This window comes from Primulina eburnea, chromosome 6 (genome assembly GCF_022965805.1).
Source record: "Primulina eburnea isolate SZY01 chromosome 6, ASM2296580v1, whole genome shotgun sequence".
Classification (NCBI taxonomy): Eukaryota; Viridiplantae; Streptophyta; class Magnoliopsida; order Lamiales; family Gesneriaceae; genus Primulina; species Primulina eburnea.
Genome location: NC_133106.1, coordinates 36,951,160 through 36,975,990, shown reverse-complemented (window position 1 = coordinate 36,975,990; position 24,831 = coordinate 36,951,160). Strand labels below are relative to the sequence as shown.

The following is a 24,831-nucleotide window of genomic DNA, read 5'->3' as shown; positions in this document are numbered from 1 at the left end:
GATCTGGGTAACTCCATTGTCCCTTTTTCTTCACATGATTGGCGATTCTCTTCCAAATTGGGTTTGATTCTTGGAAGATACTCTCTTCAGTGTCATCTTCATTCGAGTTTTTCTTTTCTTTCTCTCCGTATTCTTTTATTTAATAAAGTTTTTTCTTTAAGTATGATATGGCCTGGTCGACCCAATCATGATATTGAAGGATGGGACCTTTTCTCAAAAAACTTAAACCCTGTTTGGAATCAATAAATCCTTCTCTCTGCAGTCACCGACATAATGATATCATTATTTTTTAATTTGTATTCTGGTCTAATTAGACATCGGTTTAAAATTCTTTTGCTGGTTGCTGGCCGCTGGATTTATAAAAAGTTTTTTTTTCTTTGCTGGTTGGTGGCCGCTAGGTGTATAAAAAGATAATTTTTTTTGTATATCTGCACCAAACCCTTGAAAGAAAAAGGAGAGAAACCATCTTCCTCGGCCTATACTCCAACCTTATCAACATCTCCGCATCCCTCTTACTCTCATATTCAGTTCATAAAAGTGGCATCTTTTCGAGTTTCTATTAGGAGCTTTGTGTAGAAACAAGAACAGAGTTGAGAGAAAGAGGAAACGTGCGGAGAAATGCAAGCTGTTTTACAATCAAAAGGGCTTCTTTCTTTGCCTTCAAATCCCAGAATCAGAGCTTTTTTACCACCACCATCACAGTGCTTAAGGTATAGATTCAACCCCACAAACCCTTTACTTAAACCAACAACACTTCCCCCTTCATCGTTATCGGCAAATGGATCTTCCAAATTCCAAGGATATGTGACCAAACCTCTGTTAATTGGTCAAAAGTCGAGGAATTTACCCAGGGCTGAGGCTGCTGCAGCTTCAGCAGATGGGCAGTCTTTGTATGGAGAGAAAGAACCACCCAAGTTTATGGGTGTCGAGCTTGCTACCCTCAAGAAAATTATACCACTTGGCTTGATGTTTTTCTGTATTTTATTTAATTACACAATTCTCAGGGATACTAAAGATGTTTTGGTGGTGACTGCCAAAGGTTCTAGTGCAGAAATCATACCTTTCCTCAAAACATGGGTGAATTTGCCTCTCGCTATTGGGTTCATGATTTTGTACACTAAATTAGCTAATGTGTTGTCAAAAGAGGCTCTTTTTTATACGGTGATTCTTCCATTCATTGCCTTTTTTGGGGCATTCGGATTTGTGTTGTATCCTCTTAGTCAGTATTTCCATCCCACAGCTCTTGCTGATAAGCTTCTGAATACTTTGGGTCCAAGGTTTCTTGGGCCGCTTGCAATCATGAGGATATGGAGTTTCTGCTTGTTTTATGTTATGGCTGAGCTGTGGGGAAGTGTCGTTGTCTCGGTTCTGTTTTGGGGATTAGCTAATCAGGTAATGGGTTCACCTCAGGGATAGTTATTTTTATTGGCGCTGTGTAACCTAATTTCTGAATATACTATATGATATTTTATGGACTATCAATGTCAGGATTTCCTTTATTGATTAAAGATCCCACCTTTTGCTTGATAGAAATGATCGAAAAATTTCCAGTGATCTGTCTGTTGAGTTTTTTTTTTTGGGTGTTTGTGTGGCAAAAGTTTACTTAAGTGTTATCTCAATACTTTGGAAATTTTTGAAGGTGTGTGGTATTGTCCCTGAGGGTTATTTTTTGACAGTTGATTATTTTGTCATTGCTTCATAGTTGTAGAGTGGTTTCGTCCAACTGTATGAATGGATGAAGTACTTTTGAAATGGATTATTTGCAGTTGCTTTCTTATTTTGGTTCTAAAGTGGCACCAGTTTTATTTTTATTTATTTTTATTTGGTCTGATCTAAGCCTTATTTTAGGAATTGCAAATAACGTGGGTTGGCTAGTGTTTTGCGGTTTAATGTATTCAGTCATTTGCTTGATACTGAAATAAGTTTACAGGTTATCATGGAGGGTAGTTTCATTCTCTTTCCTTCCAAAATTTCTAAAATCAATGTCTTTTTGGTGAATTCTTATTTTTTCTGTTAAACACATCCTTATTGTTGTTTTAAAGGTCTGCACAAGAAGGAAATCATCTCAAGATTCGAAGGGGAATTATTAATATATTTTCTGATTCCAATCTCGTATTTTTATCTTTGTTGTGTAGTTTACAAGATAAATATGGCATCATTTAACCGTCATTGTATTTCTTATCTTCAGATTACCACTGTCGACGAGGCCAAGAGATTCTATCCTCTATTTGGACTAGGAGCAAATGTTGCCCTTATTTTCTCCGGTCGAACCGTGAAATATTTCTCACAAATGAGACAAAGCCTTGGTCCCGGGGTTGATGGTTGGGCCATCTCTCTGAAGGGAATGATGAGTATCGTTGTACTAATGGGGCTCGCAATTTGTTCCCTTTATTGGTGGGTGAATCGTAATGTCGCTTTTCCCATCCGTAGTCAGAAGAAGAAGGTAATTAATAATTATTTACTAAATCTTTAAAGAACATAATATGAGCTGCTATTTTCTGTTTACATTCACATAGGGTTCACTTGTCATGAAATGGACACCAACCCTTCGACCATCAGTGTGATATTCATTCACGATATTTTTTTACTCCTTCAAACTTCTAAGCAGCAGTTCCTCTTGGACACTAGTGTGGGAATTTTCTTAAGATTTTGAGTTAGTTCAGATGTCATTTACATGTAGTGAAAGATTTAAAATTATATTTTCCCTTGCAGGAGAAGCCAAAGATGGGAACAATGGAGAGCTTAAAGTTCTTGGTATCATCAAGATATATAAGAGATCTTGCGACTTTAGTCGTGGCATACGGTATTAGCATCAACCTTGTCGAGGTTACCTGGAAATCAAAGCTCAAAGCTCAGGTGAACCTTTGAACAAGGCCATCGTCTTTTGCCCCTACTTTATCATTATTTACTTGTTTATTTTATATTGGATTCTTGGAATTTCTCAGTTCCCGACACCAAATGAATATTCATCCTTTATGGGAGACTTCTCAACCGCCACTGGGATAACTACTTTTACAATGATGTTATTGAGCCAATGGATCTTTAATAAATACGGCTGGGGAGTAGCAGCAAAGATTACACCAACTGTCTTACTTTTATCGGGAGTTGGTTTTTTCTCACTGATCTTGTGTGGCGACCCTCTTGCTCCAGCTCTTGCCAAATTTGGGTTGACTCCACTTTTAGCTGCTGTGTACGTAGGAGCCATGCAAAACATTTTCAGCAAGAGCGCAAAGTACAGCTTGTTCGATCCGTGCAAGGAAATGGCTTACATTCCTCTAGATGAGGACACCAAGGTTCGAATCTTAGGCTGCCTATATTTCCCACTAATTCTGTATGATTTCGTTGCAAATATATTGGACAACAATCATACTTACTGCTACGTGTTTTTACCCATGTGGCATGACAATTGAAATGTTAAGCAGTTATATGGTTCAAAATATTTGAATTGGATCATCATTTTCAAGTACACAAGAAGCTTAAAATAAATGTTGCCAGGCATCCTCTCTTGCATAGTTGCATAAGTAGGCATGCTGGTGAAATTCTAGAAATGGGTTTCCGGGTGTAATGTTTTAATTCATATTAGTTCTTTATACTAGAAAATGGCTCGGCCCTTAATTTCATAGACTCTTGTTATATTACTTAATTGCTTTGCTGTCTTTTCTCTCTTTCTCATGATACTAACTCAGAACAATTTATTTCATCAGGTAAAAGGGAAGGCAGCAATCGACGTTGTGTGCAATCCTTTGGGGAAATCTGGCGGGGCTTTGATTCAACAGTTTATGATTTTAACCTTCGGTTCGCTAGCAAACTCAACTCCCTACCTTGGAGGCATACTTCTCGTAATCGTCCTTGCATGGTTGGGAGCAGCCAAATCTTTGGATGGTCAGTTCACGACACTCAGACAAGAAGAGGAGCTGGAAAAAGAGATGGAACGAGCTGCTGTTAAGATCCCTGTTGTGTCATCTTCAAACGAAGGCAGCGGCGTGTCTCTCATTAGCAGTTCAAGTGACACTGCCAGTGCATCATCCGAACCCTCGTCTCCTCGAAATGTGTGATGATATTGTTGGGGTTATTGAATGATAGGATGGAAAGGGATTAGGGGAATTGGTCTCCTATGTGGAATTATAGTATTTTAGAATTTATTTTCCCAAAGTTTCTTGAAATTTTATGTTGTAAGATTTTGACTCAAGTGACAGGAATATCCTAAAGATAATAATTTTATGTTGTAAAATCATGGATTGACATATAAAAATAAACTTGAATTATTGGATTATAGTATTGTGGAAATATCCTAAAGATAATAATTTTCTCGAAATAATTCAGTGCATTATATACATGTCCACAAAACTACTCGATGTTCTTTATTTAAAATCTGATTCTTAAATCAGTAGATATGATGTCACACAATTGAATCTCCTTTATTAAGGCAATAACTTGAAACCATTAATCAAATTCGAATATTTGAACCACTGAAATTGCGTGCTGCTAGCTAGAACTAATCGGCCAAATCAAGTTAGATTAGATAGTATGGCCGATGAAGGTCGATACCAAGATGATTGTGGATATCAAACCGAAATTCAGGACACAAAATGGCCCCGAGCATCTGGAGGTGGTTTTCGATCCTATAATAAAAAAAACCAAAATTTTTTAATTTATCGGCGCGAGATTAATTAAACATAATAATGGTGATAATAATCATAATCATGACAACGATGTCATCACCGTTTAGTGACATAAACATCTCCCAAACAAGGAGGGACCGTAACACAAATTTATGAATATATATTTTTTTAGTTAGGTTAAAAATAGATATTCCTAAGAGTTGAGAAATTATCGATTGTTTTATGTATATATAGATACACACGTATTGAATATACAAAATAGAATAGAGAACATGAAATACCATTTGATGGTGGTGGTGGAGTCGACGCTGAATGCGGATCAAGATCAACTCCACTGCAATCTGCTCCTATGCCACCTACAAAGATAATAATAGTAATATTATATATAAACTAAGTTTGCAGGTTACTGCGTTTGCTCGAGAATTTATCAAGTGTACACCAGAAAAGTAGCGACGACGGATTGTAAAAATAAGGGACTTGCATGCTCTAAGTAGATTATATATTACCTAATTATTCACCCTATACTTTTATTCTACATAAATCAATCAAAGACAAGTCGAAAATGAAATGATTTAGGATTCTTACATTTCTTGAAACAAGGTAGGACTGTCATGTTCAATAAATTTGCGGACCCTTCGAAACATCGGCAAGAATGGCTGATTCCATCTGGTTGGCAAGTTCCATCGCCACACCACGCAATATTACAGGCTGAGGAAAAACATATACGTTAATAATTTCATAAATCTCTTTATAAATTTGATCTTTGTTAAAAAAAACTCTCTGCAATTTTAAAATCAGTAATATAATTTTTAATCATATTTTCCGTTCATTCAATTTATATAACATGTGTGTCTGATTTTTTTTAATAACTCTAAGCCGTGACTAATAAAATATGAATCCATAAGAATTACGATCGAGAATATTGAATGACGACGGCGGCGGCGGCGGGGGTGGTGGTGCCGGAGTGCTACTACCGCAATGAAAATCCAATTTGCCTGCAAGTAGACACACGCATATATATTAACATCTATTCGTGAAATCATGTAACCTTTTGTCTTATAAAACGGGGAAAAATTATATAATTACTTTAAATTGGTGAGAGTACAATCAAGCTTAAATCCCAATTTTTTTAAAAAAAATAAATTTCACGTACTATATACTTTGGTTTAAGTACGTTTCCAATTCACAAAATAATACACCGTCTTATAAAATTTAAAAAATATCCAATTGTACTCTAAAAACTGAAAAAAAAAGCATGTTAGAAACAAATTAACTTATTTAAGTTTTATTATATATAATAAGTATGGCTTACACTATATATGTTGAACTCCAAGTGCATCATAGCCCTTGGATCTCCTTGTTGGGAGTGGTTCACACATGAAATCATGTGGGATCCACATTATCTAAGAGAACTATGTCTGCTGCACCTACTCCAGATGAAACATGGAGTAAGCCAATAATATGATATTCATGAATGCAAGACTTGAGCACTTTTAAAAAATAGATACATAAAATTCAAATGTTCTTTTATTTAACAATTTTTGTGTTTCCTAGCGTCTATCATCATCTTGTGTGTATAAGTTCTAGTTGTTTAGTACTTTTTGCGTTTCAGTTATTCAAGTCACGTTTCTTTTTCTTTAGTCTTACAAAGATCAGATGAAAAATAAGGACTCACAATCTGGGATGACACAAGGTGGAAAGGTGAAGTCGCTTAATGTAATCTGCTTCCAGCCGGGGTAGCAAATACATTCGAATCCTAGCAATGCGCTTTTGTTGCCAACGCATGTTCCTCTCACGCAATCTATTTTTTTACATACATCATCTGCATTCATAAAACAAATAACATTTCATTAGCTATGCAAAAAAAAAGGGACCGAATGGAGTTCTTGTGATTGATATTTTTATGAACTCGTGAGTTGAATCGATGGTAGGTGTGATTACCCTGGCCATACACGGAGGTGTGAAGGAGAATGAAGAAATAGAAAGGGACGAGGAAAAGAATGGGAGCAAAGTTCAAGTTGTTGCTTCCCATAATCTTTTGGCTTTCAAGAGACCTGAAGAACAGAGCTATGTAAAAACTCATGGAATATGTATAGACAGACAGGCTTCCTCCTCGAGCAGGTAGCCGAAGAAAGATTATTATTATTATTATTATTATTATAAATTGAACATCAATTACATTTTGGCCGTCTAAAAGAAAATAACACAGTCAGATATGGTACATTGAAATTTTAATTGTAGCCAACCTTTTTCGGTTTACGCAAAGTTGATAATCCCAAAATTATCACAGACTACAAATACACAAAATTTTAAAATGCCAACGATGTTATTGATGAGAAATAGTTAATTATTTTAAATGCTTAAGAGGCGGAGAAAGCTAGCCAAGGGTACATGCAACATCGACAGAATCAACTTTCTTGGTGACATTCAATTTCGAATGCATCGCCTTGTGAAACCATTTGATGCATCCTAACAGCAACTAGCCGTCTGGGTATACTTATTTTACGTGGGTATATATGTGTATTACAAATTTAGTTATATAAGTTTTTCTTTGATATTAAGACAATTTTTTTTTTTATATTATACAGTTTGTCTAAAAGCTTTTACGATAGAAATAAATATACCATCGACTTCCATCTCCGAAAAAGAAATTAACAGAGAGGAAACAACTAACAAAACCAGGAATGAGATATCCCGAATCCGCTGAGAGAGGGAACACAATAGTTATCGTAGCTAGAGTGGATCATGCTACGCAGATCCAAATTCAGAAAACCATTTCTCGTGCTTTTCAATATCAGCTGCTGAAACGCTGGGTTGGACCTTAGCTATGGCTTCTAAGAAGTCGAACATCGCAACAGGATCCTTTGATATCTCGTCCTTAGACACGTTCTTGATCTCATCACGAGTCTTTCCTGCTATCTTGCGCCTCATGCCATTTAAAGACGCATCTCGGCAAACATTTGTAAGATCGTCTCCACTGTATCCTTCGGTCTTACGAGCCACTTCATCGATGCCCACATCTGCAGCAACCTGGTCAAGCAGACAAATGCATCAAAGTTGAAATGGATTAATATACAAATTCTTACACCAACCTTGTATTGTTTGAAAACAATGGTTCAATCGAGGGTGAAACTTGAAAGAGTCGCTTTGCATGAAAATCCTGAACATCACATGGTTGATGTAAAACATTTGGCCTAGCTTCAATAGCCTAATAAATTAGCGAAGTGGCAAGCATTTTATTCATAGTTAGCAAATGTCGTTTTCCTCTCAAATACTATGTATAATAATGCCTTGTACTGAAGTGTTTTTACTAAAAGTTTGATACGATGCCACATCTTTTTCTTCTCCAATCTTTTATTACACACAAAGAAGCAGAAACCTCTCTAAGAGCTGCAAAAATAGTATGATCTTGCTCTTTGGTTTCCTTATATTCTCCCATTATATTCTCCCACCCTTTCAACACAAGCATAAAAAAATTAAATAATTACAATTTATAAATTTAAAGAATGATAGCAAAGAGTCAGACTTTTTTTTATTTTTTTAATAATATTTTAATCAATATTAAAATAAATTTATTTTTAAAATAATAATACTATTTATTTTAAACAATATTTATTGTAATTTTTTAAACAAAATAATTAATATCGAATTAAAAAATTGAATAAATGAACAAGTGGATAGTGATATTCATAGATAATAATGTTGATATTAAATAAATATGAGTGTGTATTAATAATGAGAAAGTATTAATATAATAATTATGTGGTTTGTAGACCACGTGTTTTTTGAATAGATTAAAAGTTAATAACATGAATTAAAGATACGGTTGTCCTTGATAGATACAGAAAAGTACTTGTTAATCTGAGCAATGGCGCCATCAAAGAATACAATGGAAGTATCGAAGAGTCCTTCCACCGCATACTCTCTAGCAAGCTTCAAGTGATCTTGCAACCCCTCCGGCGTGGCGCCCGCCATTTACAGGTCACACGAACAAACCCGTCAGAATTCCGACGTGTGCTGTAAGGATTTAAATTTAAACTAAAGGGGAAATTTAAAAAAAAAGGGAAAGAGGAATGGAAATGTAGGCCCTTCGTCAATTCGAAACGGGGGAGTTGAACTTGGAAGTCGTTGATATCGAAGAAGACGACGACGTTTAACTGTCGCATGATCGGCATGAATTTTGAGAAGGAAGGAAATTTAAATTCCAATTAAAGTCCTTGGACTTGCGTCAATTTACCTTTTCTTCAATTTCTTTCTTTTTTATTAAAAAGATTAATAAACAGCCAAATTAAAAAAAAGGAAAATAATATTATGTTTTTACAACCTGACCAAACAAATCAAGGAAATCCGTGGTTGAGATTATGCACTAAGACGAGATCCAACGGTCTCAAATCAATTCTCGAATAATAAAAAATTTAGTGATATTGATTAATGATAAAGAAATTTGTCAAAACAACAGTATAAACAAAAAAATAAAATAAAATATATTGTTAGATGCGTATTTGAAGAATCCAAAACAAAGTGTTTATCGCGAGGTTGGGCTATTTAATACAAGAGTGAGTTTCATGTGAGACCGTCTCACGGATATTAATCTGTGAGATGGGTCAATTCTACTCATATTCACTATAAAAAGTAACCTTAATACAGTACTAGTTGTCCGTATATTAATTTTTTTGTAAAAAATATATGCCATTTTAAGATACGATGCTTATAGATTAGTAATTAGATAATATTTACTAAGTTATTTTGAATTTTTAGATAAATAGGAGAAAAATTCGAACAAAATAGAGATATATACAAAAAGTACTAATAAACTCACGTGAGTTTACTAAAAAATATTATGAAGGGTAAACTATGAGAGAAAATTTGTAAAATATGGTCAACTATATTTGTAAGAAAATGACATCAAATACATTTGAAGATGTTATGTTCTTTAAAAAAAATTATTGACCAAGGATAAAAAAAAGTACCTCAATCTGTAAAGAAAATTTAGTATCATATTGATATACTAAAATTAGTTGAATGTGTCTCATGTGAGACCACCGTGAGACAGGTCAATCCTACGGATATTCACAGTAAAAAGTAATACTCTTAGCATAAAAAGTAATATTTTTTCATGGATTACTCAAATAAGCGATCGGTCTCACAAATACGACATGTGAGACCGTCTCACACAAGTTTTTGTCTAATTAGTTAGCACGAGGTGTTCAAGTTTAAAAATATATTATATAAAATATAGATATGTGTATGGTTGTAATTGTATTTACCAAAAAAAAGAGGGAGAGAATATATTTCTTCGACGATTTTGTTATTGACAAAAATGGTGTGAGACGGTTTCACGAGTTGTATTTTGTGAGACTGATATCTTATTTGAGTCATCCATGAAAAAGTATTACTTTTTATGTTAAAAATATTATTTTTTATTGTGAATATCGATAGGGATGACCCGTCTCACAGATAAAGATTCGTGAGACCGTCTCACAAGAGACATATTCTTTGTTATTGGGAGTAGGTCTCTTGTGAGACGGTCTCACGAATATTTATCTGTTAGACAAGTCAACTCTACCGATATTCACAATAAAAAATAATACTTTTAGTTATTTTTAAAAGTATTATTTTTTCATAGATGACCTAAATAAGAGATCATTCTCATAAATTACAACTCATGATATAGTCTCATGAAAGTTTTTGCTATTTTGTGGATGGGTCAAATTCGTCGATCATTGTTTTTAAAAATAATTATTATATTATAAAAGGATTTTAAACTTGAGGAAGGCTGCGGTTTCTTTCTACCGACACGAAGTATTTTTCCTCGTGCAATATATATGTTCGAAGGCTGCGGTTTCTTTCTAGCGAATAGTTTTATGGCAACATTACATGGCTTTCATATGAAAAACATGAATAATTTATTTTAGGCTCCCTTATCCATTAAATTCATCCAAATTTGGATTGTTTTAAATATGTAATTAAAATTTTTTATAGAAAAATTGTTCAAGCATCTTTTTAATTATTTTTACCTATACATTTTTAAACAAAAAATAGTTGTCCAAACTCATTTACAACTGTAAAAACATTTTGATTTAAAAACATTTACTTTTAAAATATTTTACAAAATTTAAAGATTTTAAATTGAGATTTGTGACGGAGAGACTCGAACTCAAGTTACTTAAATTGACATTCCTTAATTAGAAAATTAAAACATGTAATAGAAAGTCAATCCCACAATATTTGATATTGGTGGATCAAAATTATCGCCTGCAAAAGACATACGGTGGTCTATTAGACAGACATGCAGCCTCCAAACCAATATACCAAAATAATCGTCCATGTTGATAGAATCAATCCCTTACTTCCAAATAGATTTTGAAATTCTCAACTTCAAACAATCATAAACGTCAATATACATGCATGCATGTCGTAATCTTGGAGTCTCATCTTAATTTGTCACTATACCAAATAATATTAGACTATTTATATGACTTTTATTACTGAGATTTCTCAATTGGTAAATGATTTGTTTATATATATTTATAAAACTAGAAAAATGCACGTGCGTTGCACGTAAAAACCTAAACTGCTGAAAATATATGTACAAAATTTTGATAATATTTAAATGAATTAAAACATGGTTAATAACATTTATCAAATGAAACAAACTAAGCCATAAAAAATAAAAAATCTTGACCATAGACGGTATATGAATCAGAGAAATTATCTTATCCACTTGACACACTTTCCAATATGCTTCTTGGTTGATTTTGACAACTCTTTGTCCAGGGGCGGATCCAAAATGATATGTTTGGGGGGCCCGGTCTACCTCAATTCTTGAACGTAGAAAAAATTCCAAGAATCCTTGTCTTTCCTTCTGATGTGTCTCCGAACTCGCGTCCCACAATATTTCACTCGTCAGTCGACAATATAGCAGATGTTTTGCAAAAGATTATTATTTCAAATGGCTTTCTTGATTGTGTTTGTATTAACAAACTATAAAGGTTTTAAGTTGGGACTTTGTAAAAGCCCGTTATTTAGGTTTTCAAAAAAAAAATTGCAGAACAATGTCAAAAAACAGCGTATAAAAAGAATTAAACATGGACCATATATGTAAACCTCGAAAGTCTTTAACCATTAGACTATTTATAGATACTTAAAATTTTGATGGGTTAAATAATATATGTACTAAATAATAAAATATATCTTACATAGTAAAAAAAAAAATTAAAAAAATTCAGGGGGGCCGTGGCCCCCTCCGGCCCTACAGTGGATCCGCCCCTGTCTTTGTCGTAGTTTGTTATAATATGCATATAACTATTTTGGTATGCTCAGCAAATATCTGATCGTCTATAGCTATAAGATTAATAAATTTTCAACAATTATTTCTAAATCACTGTGAGAAAAATTACTTGAAATCTCTTCAAATGACTATATCTTAGAATTGTGTCCTCATTTAATTTGACAAAATTCAAGAAAATCATCTTTGATCGTCATTTTTTGGAAGCTTTGCAATAATGATTGCGTGCATCATGTCATGAGGATGATATAGTTTCAATCTCATTTGTTGCGTTTAGAACATAATATTATATTATTCATTGAAACAAAACAAATTTTCTTCTAGCGAGTTTATATTTTGTTTTATAATATTTTATCTTGTAGAACGACATACAAAATTATTTATTGTATTTTAAAAATCTTGAGAATAGATACGAATAATGTAATTAAAATATGCATATGAGATATCATTCTAATATATGTCAAAGTATTTGTTTTATTCAATATCTCATCTAATAATATAACCATTTAGATTTCATGAGCATTTTACGATAGTCAAAATTAATTTGATGAAATATTGTAGAATTTTATTTGAATTTCAATATTTGGCTAAGTGAATTTATTTGACAAGGAGTTTTCTATGCTACATCATATATGTTATAAATTAGCTGGTTAGACACTTTGACTAAAAAAAGAGACAAAAACAATCTTGTATCACCTCGAAATATATTGAGATAATATTGGAGGAAATAAAGTGAAACTGGCTCGATGTCTCAATAAAATGCACAGAATTCATCTATTATATTGTGTCAACAAAGCTTTAGAATTGTTCTCACTTCTCATATCATTATAAATAAAATGAAAATTATGTACAATTTGTTTTTCATGTATTTTTTTTCTGAATGAATAATATTTTTCTTTTTGAAAAACTATTTTATTGAGAAATATTGACATTTATATGTCGCACAACCATGAAGTAGCAACATAATCATTATATAACACTTAATGTACACATACAATTCTTCAATTTCTTCTTCATTGTGCTTCGTTGAAATTTAAATCTGAATAATTCTCGATCTTAAAATTTTGCTTTAAATATGATTTAATATATATGTATATGTTTCATGTTACTTAGTTGGACCTAATTTCAAATATATATAAAAAAATGTGCTTGAATTATATCATACAGAAATTAGGACATAGTATGTAGGACTGAGCACTTGCCGTTTTACCAAAAGTTATAGCTAGTAGTAATGGTGCAACTCAAATCTTTTAAACCGCGCAACAGCTCAAGTACCACGGTTCGGCCGCTCAACCAAGTAGGGACAATTATTGCACCCAACAATCTTCCTCCTATAATTGCACTCATTGCAATAAATGAGAATCGAACCCGTGACCTTGGCTCTGATACCAATTTTAAGACTGAGCGTTTGTCGCTTTACCAAAAACTATAGCTAGTAGTAATTGTGTAACTCAAATCTGTTAAACGGCACGACAGCTCAAGCATCACGGTTCGACCGCTCTACCAAACAGGGACAATTATCGCACCCAACATAGTAACACACAACATATTTTTTTATTTAACATGTCTTTTTTTTCATCCTATATTTGTCGAAACTTTTTTGTTCAAAATTTGACGCATTTCATAGACTATATATATGAAAAACCAAGAAATTATATAATTCACAGAAACCATTTATTATTCTCTTCATAGAACAGAAGACCCAAAATACGTGGTTTGATTGGTGTACTCTCATACTTATTTTTATATAAACAACAAGACACATCATATAATATCAGAAAAATCAATTACCGCCAACAATACTAACCAAAACGAATAAAAAAATCATAACACAAACAATCTCGATAAGGAAAAAAATGATAACTCAAAGTTTAAAAATAATTTATTTAGTACAATAACAAAGAAATTGAAGTATATACGAACAATAAAAAGCATAAATCACTCTCAAATTAAATATTAACCCATATTATTTACAATTTGTATAAATTTTCCAATGTTTTTTTAAATAAAGAGAAGACGTCTTATTAATGTCATCGTTTTATAGATATTCATTCCACTTCTTTAAAAAACACAAATGAAAAATGGTGTCTTGAAATCATAATAAAACCATTTAGAAAAGCAGCTGTAAAAATATAATACAAAGTCACACAATTTTTCTTAAACCATAGAAAAATATTAGACTATTGACAAAATATATGTAGCAACAACAAAACATGCGTTAACTTGTAATATAATGAAAATTTATAATCATGCATAATCATTGGATTAGAACAAAATCGCATGCCAAAAATCTACTGGATATTATATATTTTAATAATTTATCCATATTTGTCGTTTACATGAGGACTCTTAGACCTACCAATTTTTGTAGTTCACCTATTATTTTCATAACAAATAATATTACAAAAATAATATAAACAAGAACATAAAAACTCAAATTAAAATGCCTTCTATCAATCTAAGTAAAAAAATTGATTAGATAATATAATAATGTCGTAAAAAATTTAAATATTGATTTATAGACAGAAGTTTGGAAATATATTTGTCCCAATAAATAAAAAATATTATCTCTTGATATTCTGAGACATAAGGTAAAAACGAAGAAATATTTCAATTTTTTAATATTTTTTAAGTCACTTTAAACTAAATAATATAAACAAACAGAAAACATGCATTATGTGTTTAAAAAATAACAAAATATCTTAATAATAAAAAATTGAAAAATAATCATTTTTGTTGGATATTTGATTTTGTTTTCTCTTTTCTTTGTGCAAACAAACAAATAACAAAAACAATCCAAACACAATTACATGATCAATACAAATGACATATAACAATCAAACATGTTAACGCTAGTGTAAAAAAACTCCTCTCATTGCAAGAACAAAAAATGATCAAATAGAGCATATTATTTAGTAATATTTATTTAGCAGCATTTATAAAAAAATTGACTAAATAACTTAAAAACAATGTTTGAAATCTATTACAGAAAAATATTTCTCTCAATCGTATATTTCTATTGACACATGAGGAGTCTGAAAATATTTTTATTCTAAATGAGAGAAAGAAATTTTGTATGACCTTAATATTTATTAATACTTTATTTTTATTCAATCCGACTCATCTCTTTTGTCTTCCTATTATTATTTGACGGCAATGTATAAATTTAAGTATTTAAAAATTAAATTTAAAGTAAATTAAAATAATAGTTAGTTTGATTGAGTTAAATACACTATTAATGATCTTATTAAACTAAAATAAAAAATGACTTAAATAACACCATTAATATGACAAATTGTAATATAAAAAAATAAAGTGATTTTATGTGAATTTGAAAAAAAAATAAAGTGATTTTGTGTGAATTTGATGTCAATGTAATCACAATTCACATTCATATAAAGATATCAGTATAGATTAGTATAGATAGATAGATTAATTTAATTTTAATTAATTTTAAATTTTAATTAATTAATTTTAATTTTATGAAATAGAAAATGAAAAAGAAAACATGTATTCAATTCACATATTTATATTAGTATGGTATAGATATAGATATAGATAGATTTTAATTAATTAATTTTAATTTTATGAAATAGAAAATGAAAAAGAAAATATTTATTAATGATTAATATGAAAATATGTATTAATGATTAATATTAAATGAAAGTAAGGATATTTTTGTAAATTCACAATTCAATTCATATATTTATATTAGTATAGATTATAAATTAAAGTTAATCTCCTCAAGTTAACAAATTTTTGATATGCTGGTTAAATATTTTAATAGTTTCAAATATTATCTATAAAACATATAGCATTATTCCTAGCCAGCTTCGCTATTTATTAACAAACACCAAGAAGTGAGCAGATTCGATAACGTCCAGATGATGACCTTCTCCAAACAATCCTCGGGTAATGTTTATTTTTTTTTTTTTTTGTTTTCGTTTTTTCCATTCAGTTGAATTCGATGGATACACGCAAGATCAATGGAATTACTGAATGCGTTCAAATTTTATGGAGATGATTTTTTTTTTCTTTTTCCACTGTTGTTATTTGTTTTAGTGTATTGTTTCTTCTCGCTTTCACCAACAGAATATGTTTTGATAAGTTATGAGGATTTAAGTATCAGATTAGATTCTAGAATGATGAATAATTTTATAAAGAAGAAAAATTTACTTACAGACAAGAATCATGGTCGTTGTGCCTGTACTTTGACACCATAAACGCACTTGAATTATTGACTTTGATTCAGAACCATAGCGAGAGCTCTTCTCTATGAGAGGCAGTAAGGTTTTCATTGCATCTCTTACATGGCAAATCCTCGTGCCCTGAGCAAGTGTTGGTGTATTTCGAATGTAATTTTTTTTTTTTTTTGTGAGTAGTAAGCAACTCTGGTTGATGGAAAACATTAGTAGATGCAAGAACTGTGTCTAGATATTGGTTCTTGGTACGTTACTAAATGCAGTTAGAAATCCATCAAAGTGAACCATGATGAAGAAATTGAAACTACAAAACGGTAAATATTTTGGTGTCGTCTCTTGAAATTACAAAAGCAATTTCAGTGAAATGAACTTTATATTAATGGTTTGTATCAATTTTCTTGACCATATCTTGTATTTATACTGATTTATATCATTTTCTTAGAACCTATTGAACGTCTAGTGCCTTGCTCTATTTTTCATTTTCTGTGCTTGTTCAGGCAGTTTAAGATTGCAACAACCTTTGCGGGATGCCTTTCCTTCAGCACAAGCTGAAGTTTCCTCTGTGAAGGAACTCTTTGAATTTATTTGCTCGGGTCCCATTTTAAAAGGAATAGGCCTAAAACCAGAGAAGGTGGCTGAATCCATACACAAGTGGACATTGTATGGATCGAAGCTGTGTAAATTTTTTAAGATAAATGAAGTGTACCTTACCGAGACTCAGAAAATTCGGATCTATCATTACTATGTACCAGTCTTCTTGTGGTGTGAGCAAGAAGTTTCTCGCCATCGTTCCATGTTCAAAGAAGATGACGAAATCCCCCCTCTAGTGGTACATTTAATTTTATCTTATATACATGTTTCTAGAAGGGTTGGAACCGATTTTTTTTTTTTTTTAGATTTTTGATTCATTACAAAATATCTAGAAGTACAAAAATAAAAAAGGGGAAAAGCGGGCAAGAGTAGCATCTCTAGATAAATTGCTACTGGTGTTGCCTATTTGTCATCACTCTGGAATCTATATGCAGATCGGTTTCAATGCACCACAAGGGTGTGGGAAAACTACGCTAGTCGATGCCCTGAATTATCTTTTCCGAACAACTGGAAGGTAGGATGCTAATATTTACTGAAAAATAACTCATAGAACCCTGCAAATCAATACTAAAAAGCCAACACTTTGAATATCAGGAAATCTGCAACTATATCTATAGATGACTTTTACCTGACTGCAGACGAGCAGGTATGGTTTCACTGCTAAAATCCTTATGTTGCATCGAGTAAATTTTCTTTCTAAAGAACTTTCATTATACCATTGCAGGCCAAACTAAGGGAAAACAATCCTGAAAACGAACTTCTTGAGGTAGTTCAAACCATCCTTTCTGAAAATCACAATTTTTCTATAGCAAATGTTGGATGAAGGTTTTATTTTTAACTTATTTTACCACAGTTACGTGGTAACGCCGGAAGCCACGACCTTTCATTATCCGTTGAGACGCTGAAAGCAATAGGCAGTTTGACAAAAGAAGGTTAGTTGTTGCAAGCCAATATTTTGTATAATTTTTGTGTTGATCTTTACTTTCATTGGTCAACATAAAATCAATGTTGTCCCATTTTTAGGGAAAAAAATCAAGCTTCCTCGGTATAACAAGGTAAGCAAAACATAAGACGAGACTTTCTGATCTTGATGTATGGACGGTCAAAACAATAAAAAATTCATATGTTTCTTGCAGTCTGCATATAATGGTCGAGGTGACAGAGCTGATCCTTCCACATGGCCAGAGGTGGAGGGGCCTCTAACGGTAAGTGGTCATGATAGGTCAGATACGCAGTTGTAATGGATTAAATTTACATCGCTTGTAAAACCATTTGATATCCACTGTCACACATCGAAACAAATTACAACCAAAAAATAACATGCTATCCAATATTGTATTGAATTTGAAAAAATCACAAATCAGATATGTAAAGTCAACAATTTTATAAAATGGGTTGTTTGCCACAAGGTTCAAAGTAAAACTGATTTTGTTGCAATGTCAGAATAACTATATTACCTTTCTTGGTCAACAGGTGGTTTTGTTTGAGGGTTGGATGCTTGGTTTTAAGCCCCTTCCTGCTGAAGTCGTGAAAGCAGTCGATCTTCAGGTAGAGATCTTATGTTGGCATTAGTATATAATCTCTTTTGCAAATTTAAGATGTTATTAGTCGAACCAATTACCTGAATTTGCCCCTGAACTTAAAATTTCAGCTGGAGACAGTTAATAATAACTTAAAAGATTATCATGATTCATGGGACAAGTTCATAGACTCCTGGATAGTAATCAAGATTCAGGACCCTGGCTGTGTATATCATTGGCGATTGCAGGTTAGTCGAGCATGTATCCTCGTTTTTAAGGTTTAAGAAAAATTTCTAACTCGCAATACTCAACTTAAATGGATGCTATATCATGGTGGCATACACAGGCTGAAGTAGCCATGAGGGACGATGGAAAACCAGGGATGTCTGATGACGAGGTAGGGCAAAGATAGAAATATGTTTGTCACTTAACAATATAAACACATAATAGTTTAGATCCTAACAAAGATGCAGGTTTATTTGTTCCTTAATGAAGTTTTTTCATACATAGAATAAAACAGAAACAAAAAACCAAAACGAACCCATTTTTCCAGATGAACCTGTAAATCAAATTTTTCCAAGGAAATAAATAGTTTTTCTTCCCTGTGTTGTGATTACAGGTTCGAGATTTTGTTTCAAGATATTTGCCTGCATACAAAGCATACCACCCTATCCTTTACTCCGATGGACCGAATGGGGCAAAGTCCAGAGCATTTACTGGTTTTTGAAGTCGACGTGGGCAGGAATCCTGTTCTTACTCATTGACATCAGTACTAATCAAGCTTAAGAACAGGGCCATTTCTTAAATTTAATGCATGTATCCGCTGAATGTAATAATTATTATAGCCTAATTTTCAATCTTTTAAAAGATCTGATGATTCAATAAAATCAGATACGTCGTCCGGATGTCTTACGCTTATAGTGAAGTGGAAATGAAAACAAGAAGAAAGCGAAATCCTTGCATTGATGATAAGAGTGTTTCTTTTCGACCGGTAAACTGATATTATTTAGACTGTTCGATGGTTGCTTTTAAATTGAAGATTAACAGTAATACCAAAAACGGAATAAAAGTACGCGCAGCAAATACGATCCTTTTCATGTGTGGAGGTTATATACTAAATTTTCAAAATGATGAAGAGCAAAAATATTGACTAAATGGCATTAAATATTTATTGCATATATTAATATATCAGTAAAATCCCGAGCCTATTACAGGTATAACTCCTCAAATCAGCATAAGAAGGCCTTTCTGTACATGTAAAGAATGGCCAGGGAGGGTGACTTTATCTCAACTTGTGCTCGAGACCTCTGAAGAAGTTTTGGGGTCTGTAACCAAAACAAAAATATATGATGAGATTCGAAAATTCACATAAATATTGTGAACTAGTGCAGATTTTAAAACAAAATAAACAAGAATTTCTTTTCTTTATTAAAGAAATGACCATTTAAACAACTGCACTAGTTAAAGTTTGGTACACCAAATGTCCAAATCTAGCTTCATTTTATCGATCGTAACTGGTGTTTGCTACACGACCAAATTGGTTGGGCTATTATTATTAATTTTTTTAAACAAAATTCTGGAGGTGGGACTTTAAACTAACCACCTTCCTTCACGGTCTTTCTTTTCTTTTTTCCCCCTCAATGAGAGAGGCATGTCAAAGGGCTCTTGGCAAATGGTTTGTTACTTAAAAAAGCGAGTAACATGACAAATTCTCCCCCAAAAATATGATTTTTGAATAGTAATTCTTTAATTTTGAGGATATTATACACAAGTAGATACACACGAACGAGGCAAGATGTTTTACATACCTAATCCAGCGGCCTCTGAGCTTTTCACTAACCTCAGCTTCTTACAGGATTCAACAAACATTCTAACCAAAACCCACAGAATAATAATATTTAGATCAACAGATTATTAATCTTAATTACCAAAAACTCAAAAAGAAACAATTTTGGGAACTTACTTCCAAGGAACATCTCCAATCAACATCCAATCTCCATCTCTATCCTCATAAGTAGGCACATATTCTATCCCATTTTCAGTATCCATGATCCTCCTCTCATTCAAAACAGTGCCTAATCAAGAGTAAGGAAAATAGGAATCCAAAAATCAGTGTCAAAACTCATAACTAAGAATTAGATCAACATAATCAAAAGCATATCCATGTTGGCCAGAGAAACAATTGGCTCCTCAAATGAAAAGATTCAACATATTCCATGTAATTTTTTCTAAAAGTAAATTTAGCGGTTCATCCCACGGAATACATTTAGACAACAATTCCATTTATTAAATCCGGGATCCATCAATCCCGAAAAGCCCAATTTTTAGCCTACGTTTCGAAGTATTGAGTACTAAACATGAATATGGGTCTTACTTGTTAAGCATGTAAACATGTCTTCCAATGCAGCCAATAGCTCCTGATAGCTAGCATAAACTTCAAGATCAACCTTTCTTAAATAAGGTGCCCCATCCACTGCCACCTTCACGTACTTGCAATTCTTCATCACGCTCTTTCTATATGATCTCACCGGTGGCCATCCCACGACTTGAGATCTAAAATTATACCAAAGAAAGGCAATCAGTTGGTATTTCATCCGATGTATTATTCTACATTATCAACCCAACTCTTGCACTATCAATTGGACGTTGTGTAATAAAATATCAAAGCTTAGTCTTTTGCAAATAAAAGTAAGGTGGCTAGCTCAATTCTTCCTCAAACAATCAAAACTATCAATTTGCCTATTGAATCATTAACTGCATGATTAATAATTAGCCACCTTGAACAATGAAAAATCATTCTCAATAAAAATCATTCTTACATAACCCCGACCAACGATAACTTTCATAGTGTCTAATATCCTTAGTATATTTTTACATTTTGGTACTTACTTAGCTGGAGGAAGTTTTGGCGAGACAACACCCTCGTCTTCAAAATTGGAACCAACATTCAAATCCACCGTCTCGGAAAACCCGCGCTTTTCGCCGGCCTTTGGCTCCTGCGCCGGTCTGGCTCCGGGCAATCCCAGGGTGAGATCCGTTTTCAATCCGCCGGAATATTCGGTTCCCGGCGAGTCTGCTATTCTTTCCGACGACATTTTCCCCTTCTCCTGCAAAATTGACGGGCTTTAGAAATTGATTCGGAGGAGAGATGGGTCAAGCGACTTTTATATGAGCAGAAAGGAAAAGTAAACGATGTCGTTTGGAAGGACCGTTTATCTTCTGACACGTGTAATTGAACAGCGGCTTCGATTTGTCTGTCTGAGGAGACAGCACGTGTCATTTCGAGGGTGCATTATGGCGTGGTTTCGGTCTACATACGCTACAGAAATCATTTTGGATATACTTGATCATGCTACAATAAATTTTACAATGTATATACTTCAATCAGTATATCAAAAAATTTGTTTTGGAAAATAACAAAAAAAATTTCAAATAACATTATTTCTCCCACCAAATTATTTCTGAAATCAAAATCTTCCCAAAATATAAAAGATATACAACAATTTTACTAATATGCAAAAACTTGTTGTGAGACATATATCTTATTTGGGTCATGCATGAAAAAGTATTATTTTTATGTTAAGATTATTATTTTTTATTGTGAATATCGGTAGAATTGACCTGTTTTACAGATAAATATTCGTGAAACTGTCTCACAAGAGACTTACTTTTACTAACAAAAGATTATTGATATTGAAACAAAATTCAATTTATCACAAAAGAAGCTCAAAAGTTGATATTTTTCTACAAGAGCTACACAATTAATAGTCATAATGGTAGAATGATTCATCATATAAAATATATAATTATCACATGTTAAACATCGACGACATAATTTGTATCAGATTCAGATCTAATCAGTATTCATTTTGGGAGGAAAAATTTGAGCAATTTCATATCGAATTCATCATAAAAGTTATAAATTCAAAATAAAAAAAAAAAATTCGTTGTATTGACCAGTTCATTTTCTTTTCTTTAAATAAAGACTGTGTGTGGAAGGACATTGTTATTTTCAACATTCATCAATTATTTTTTTTAAAAAATAACATTTTCGAATACATTTATTTATAATTTCCACGTGGAAATATCCCGTAGGTGTTGGTAACCGTGTGATGAAGGCAAAGCAAGTGGGGACAACTTGTCGGATGGACAACTCCTCAAGCACTGAAAACACACACCCATGTGAAGCTGTTGCTTTGTCGGGTTATTATTATTATGTTTTCCTTGGTACCATACGACACGTGGGTGTATGCAATTGGTCTTAAAAGTCTTATCAAACGTCATTCCAAGATTATCGGGTCAACATGCTTCCCCTAACCATTTTTACATGAGTAAATTTTTTTTAAGACGGTCTTATGAATTTTTATCTGTGCGACGAGTCAATTTTACCGATATTCATAATAAAAATAATACTTTTTCATTGATAACCCAAATAAGAAATTCACAAAATAAGATCTGTGAAACTACCTTACATAACATTTTGATTTTTTATATATCCCGTCAGTGAAAGGAAAATAAAAGTTGTCCGTGGGATTAATAATGCATGTTGCACAGTGACATAATCTTCTTTTTGTTACTAAAAACATCGGCATGATACAATATCATAATCATTTCATGCAATGAGAAAAATCAAAATTCAAACATCGACCAGAAAAAATATAATCTTTAATGCTATATATATATATATATATATATATATATATATATATATATATATATATATATATATATATATAAGAGTTTGTGTTTGTAAGAGTTTAGTTTTGGATGTATAATTTCCAAATATTTCATATGCTAAAAATTTAAAAAAACTTAAAATAAACTTTCGGAAACACAATCTGATATAATATAGATTATAATATATTAAGACATGCATTGTAAATTATGTTTAATGCTGGTATTTTTAATAAAAGATCCTTAAATGATATTGAGTACCATGAAAAGCAAGTTGTGCTTGATTCATCTCCCCACGCCTGCCTGAAACTAATTAATTAGTTTGACCATGGAACAGTGATCCACGCACGAACACATGAAATGAACAACTTCGATTCACCCGCATGATCCTTCACTTTGTCATATAATTACAGTAACATATATCGTGCCACCTTTTATGATCTCGAGAATGATTTTTAACGTAGTTCGATCTAAGTCTATCTTGGTTGTAACAATCTGGTCAATAGCCATAAGTTTAATGATATCTATTACCATTTCTTTTTGTATAAGACTATCTCATTGACTTTGTCTAATACGATTTATCTGATTTGCGTAGTATGTAATAATACATTAACATTAGATTTTATCTAGTGCTCACTGAAAAATAACAACAACAGGAAATAACGGAGCCGTGATTGATAATTTATTCGAACTCAATTTTAAACTATTGACATTTTTAAAATTTTAAATTGAGTAACTTATACTAATATCAAATTAATCCAAATTTAATTATATGATTTGTTAAAAATATAAATGATTCCATGTATGGTTTAATTTCAAAACTAAATATAATAGAGAAGAGAGACATACAACTCTACGTGGTTTCGAATTAACATTCGAGATATATGTTAGTTATCTCAAATCGGTTGGATAAAATAAATAGGAGTTGTACATATGGTCTTGGACAATCCTTCCCATTTGAGCTAACTTTTGGGATTGAGTTATGTCAAAGTTCCAATCTTAACAATAGAGACGAATATCATGAGTTGCTACAACAAGCTCGAGTATTTAAATTTATTTTTTTTAAAAAAAAGTTCAATAAATTATTAAAAGAATTAAATGCTAAAGTATAATAATTATTGTTCAAATTAAAAGAAAAATGGAAAATCATCATGTAATGACATACATATCATTTTATTCTCGTATATTATAACATTATTCAGTTAATTGATTTGTATCTTTTACATTCTAATAATAAGACTCGCGGACTACACATAGTAATTAGAGGGTAATCGAATATAATTCTGGGAAAAATTAATTTTATTTTTTAAAATAAGATATATACATATAAACATTTAACATTCAGAATATGATTATAATTTAAACGGAGAAAATAAATTAATTTTTTTCAAATATCGTACGCTCACATAATTCAAAGATTGCCGACTGGAAACATTATTATTATACAACAAAATATAAATAATTTACAAATGTAATTATCTTGTTTCGTAGGTGTCTGGTCGTCTGGGGATAACGTGGTCCTAGGAAAAATAATTTCTACGTGTATTATAATGTCTGGATTGACTAAGAATTTTTTCCTATACGAATTTAATTATTAATGTCTAGAAATTCATGTCATGATAATGAAATTTTCAAGTTTGCTGGTGATCAACAATGTGTGCATAATAAACCAGTACTCAGCATTCTTCACAATATCATTATTCATGAAGGATGCGTATAGTTCATCGTGATTATAGAACGATTATATATGTATATATTTATTCGAGTTTAGAAGCGATTATTCATATCTAGCCGTTTGTCTTGTGGGATGTGAGATGAGATAAGAATAATGTACGATATAAAAATGATAAATCGATATATTCAGGTAACATAATAATTTATGGTCTTCCACGAGTCATTCGAATCTCGCATATTTTTACAGTCAAGTAAAATGA

At 32.1% G+C, this 24,831-nt stretch overlaps 3 protein-coding genes and 1 pseudogene across 5 annotated transcripts; 2 read left to right on the top strand and 2 right to left on the bottom strand.

The window, feature by feature from the left end:
• Positions 1 to 402: 402 nt before the first annotated feature.
• LOC140834948 (plastidic ATP/ADP-transporter-like) lies at positions 403 to 4,201 on the top strand. The gene is made up of 5 exons (XM_073200164.1): positions 403 to 1,392; positions 2,189 to 2,443; positions 2,713 to 2,856; positions 2,946 to 3,293; positions 3,705 to 4,201. Exons 1-5 carry the CDS (start codon positions 619 to 621, stop codon positions 4,053 to 4,055), a joined length of 1,872 nt encoding a protein of 623 aa, XP_073056265.1. The 5' UTR covers positions 403 to 618; the 3' UTR covers positions 4,056 to 4,201.
• Positions 4,202 to 4,286: 85 nt separating this feature from the next.
• Positions 4,287 to 8,815, bottom strand: LOC140834949 (uncharacterized). Of its 3 annotated transcripts, none has more exons than XM_073200168.1 (7): positions 8,476 to 8,815; positions 6,564 to 7,652; positions 6,298 to 6,444; positions 5,534 to 5,617; positions 5,208 to 5,330; positions 4,904 to 4,978; positions 4,287 to 4,622 (listed from the first exon to the last, which is right to left on the bottom strand). In XM_073200168.1, exons 2-7 carry the CDS (start codon positions 6,703 to 6,705, stop codon positions 4,519 to 4,521), a joined length of 675 nt encoding a protein of 224 aa, XP_073056269.1. In that variant the 5' UTR covers positions 6,706 to 7,652; positions 8,476 to 8,815; the 3' UTR covers positions 4,287 to 4,518. The 3 variants fall into 3 exon arrangements, with proteins under 3 accessions (XP_073056269.1, XP_073056268.1, XP_073056266.1); XM_073200167.1 differs by lacking the exon at positions 8,476 to 8,815 and adding an exon at positions 7,715 to 8,054; XM_073200165.1 differs by lacking the exon at positions 8,476 to 8,815 and having other exon boundaries at positions 6,564 to 8,054.
• Positions 8,816 to 15,795: 6,980 nt separating this feature from the next.
• On the top strand, positions 15,796 to 19,550 carry LOC140834946 (D-glycerate 3-kinase, chloroplastic-like; annotated as a pseudogene).
• Positions 19,370 to 21,364, bottom strand: LOC140834947 (auxin-responsive protein IAA17-like). Its single transcript, XM_073200163.1, has 5 exons — positions 21,113 to 21,364; positions 20,598 to 20,776; positions 20,187 to 20,298; positions 20,032 to 20,093; positions 19,370 to 19,548 (listed from the first exon to the last, which is right to left on the bottom strand). Exons 1-5 carry the CDS (start codon positions 21,316 to 21,318, stop codon positions 19,511 to 19,513), a joined length of 597 nt encoding a protein of 198 aa, XP_073056264.1. The 5' UTR covers positions 21,319 to 21,364; the 3' UTR covers positions 19,370 to 19,510.
• Between the last annotated feature and the right edge of the window lie 3,467 nt (positions 21,365 to 24,831).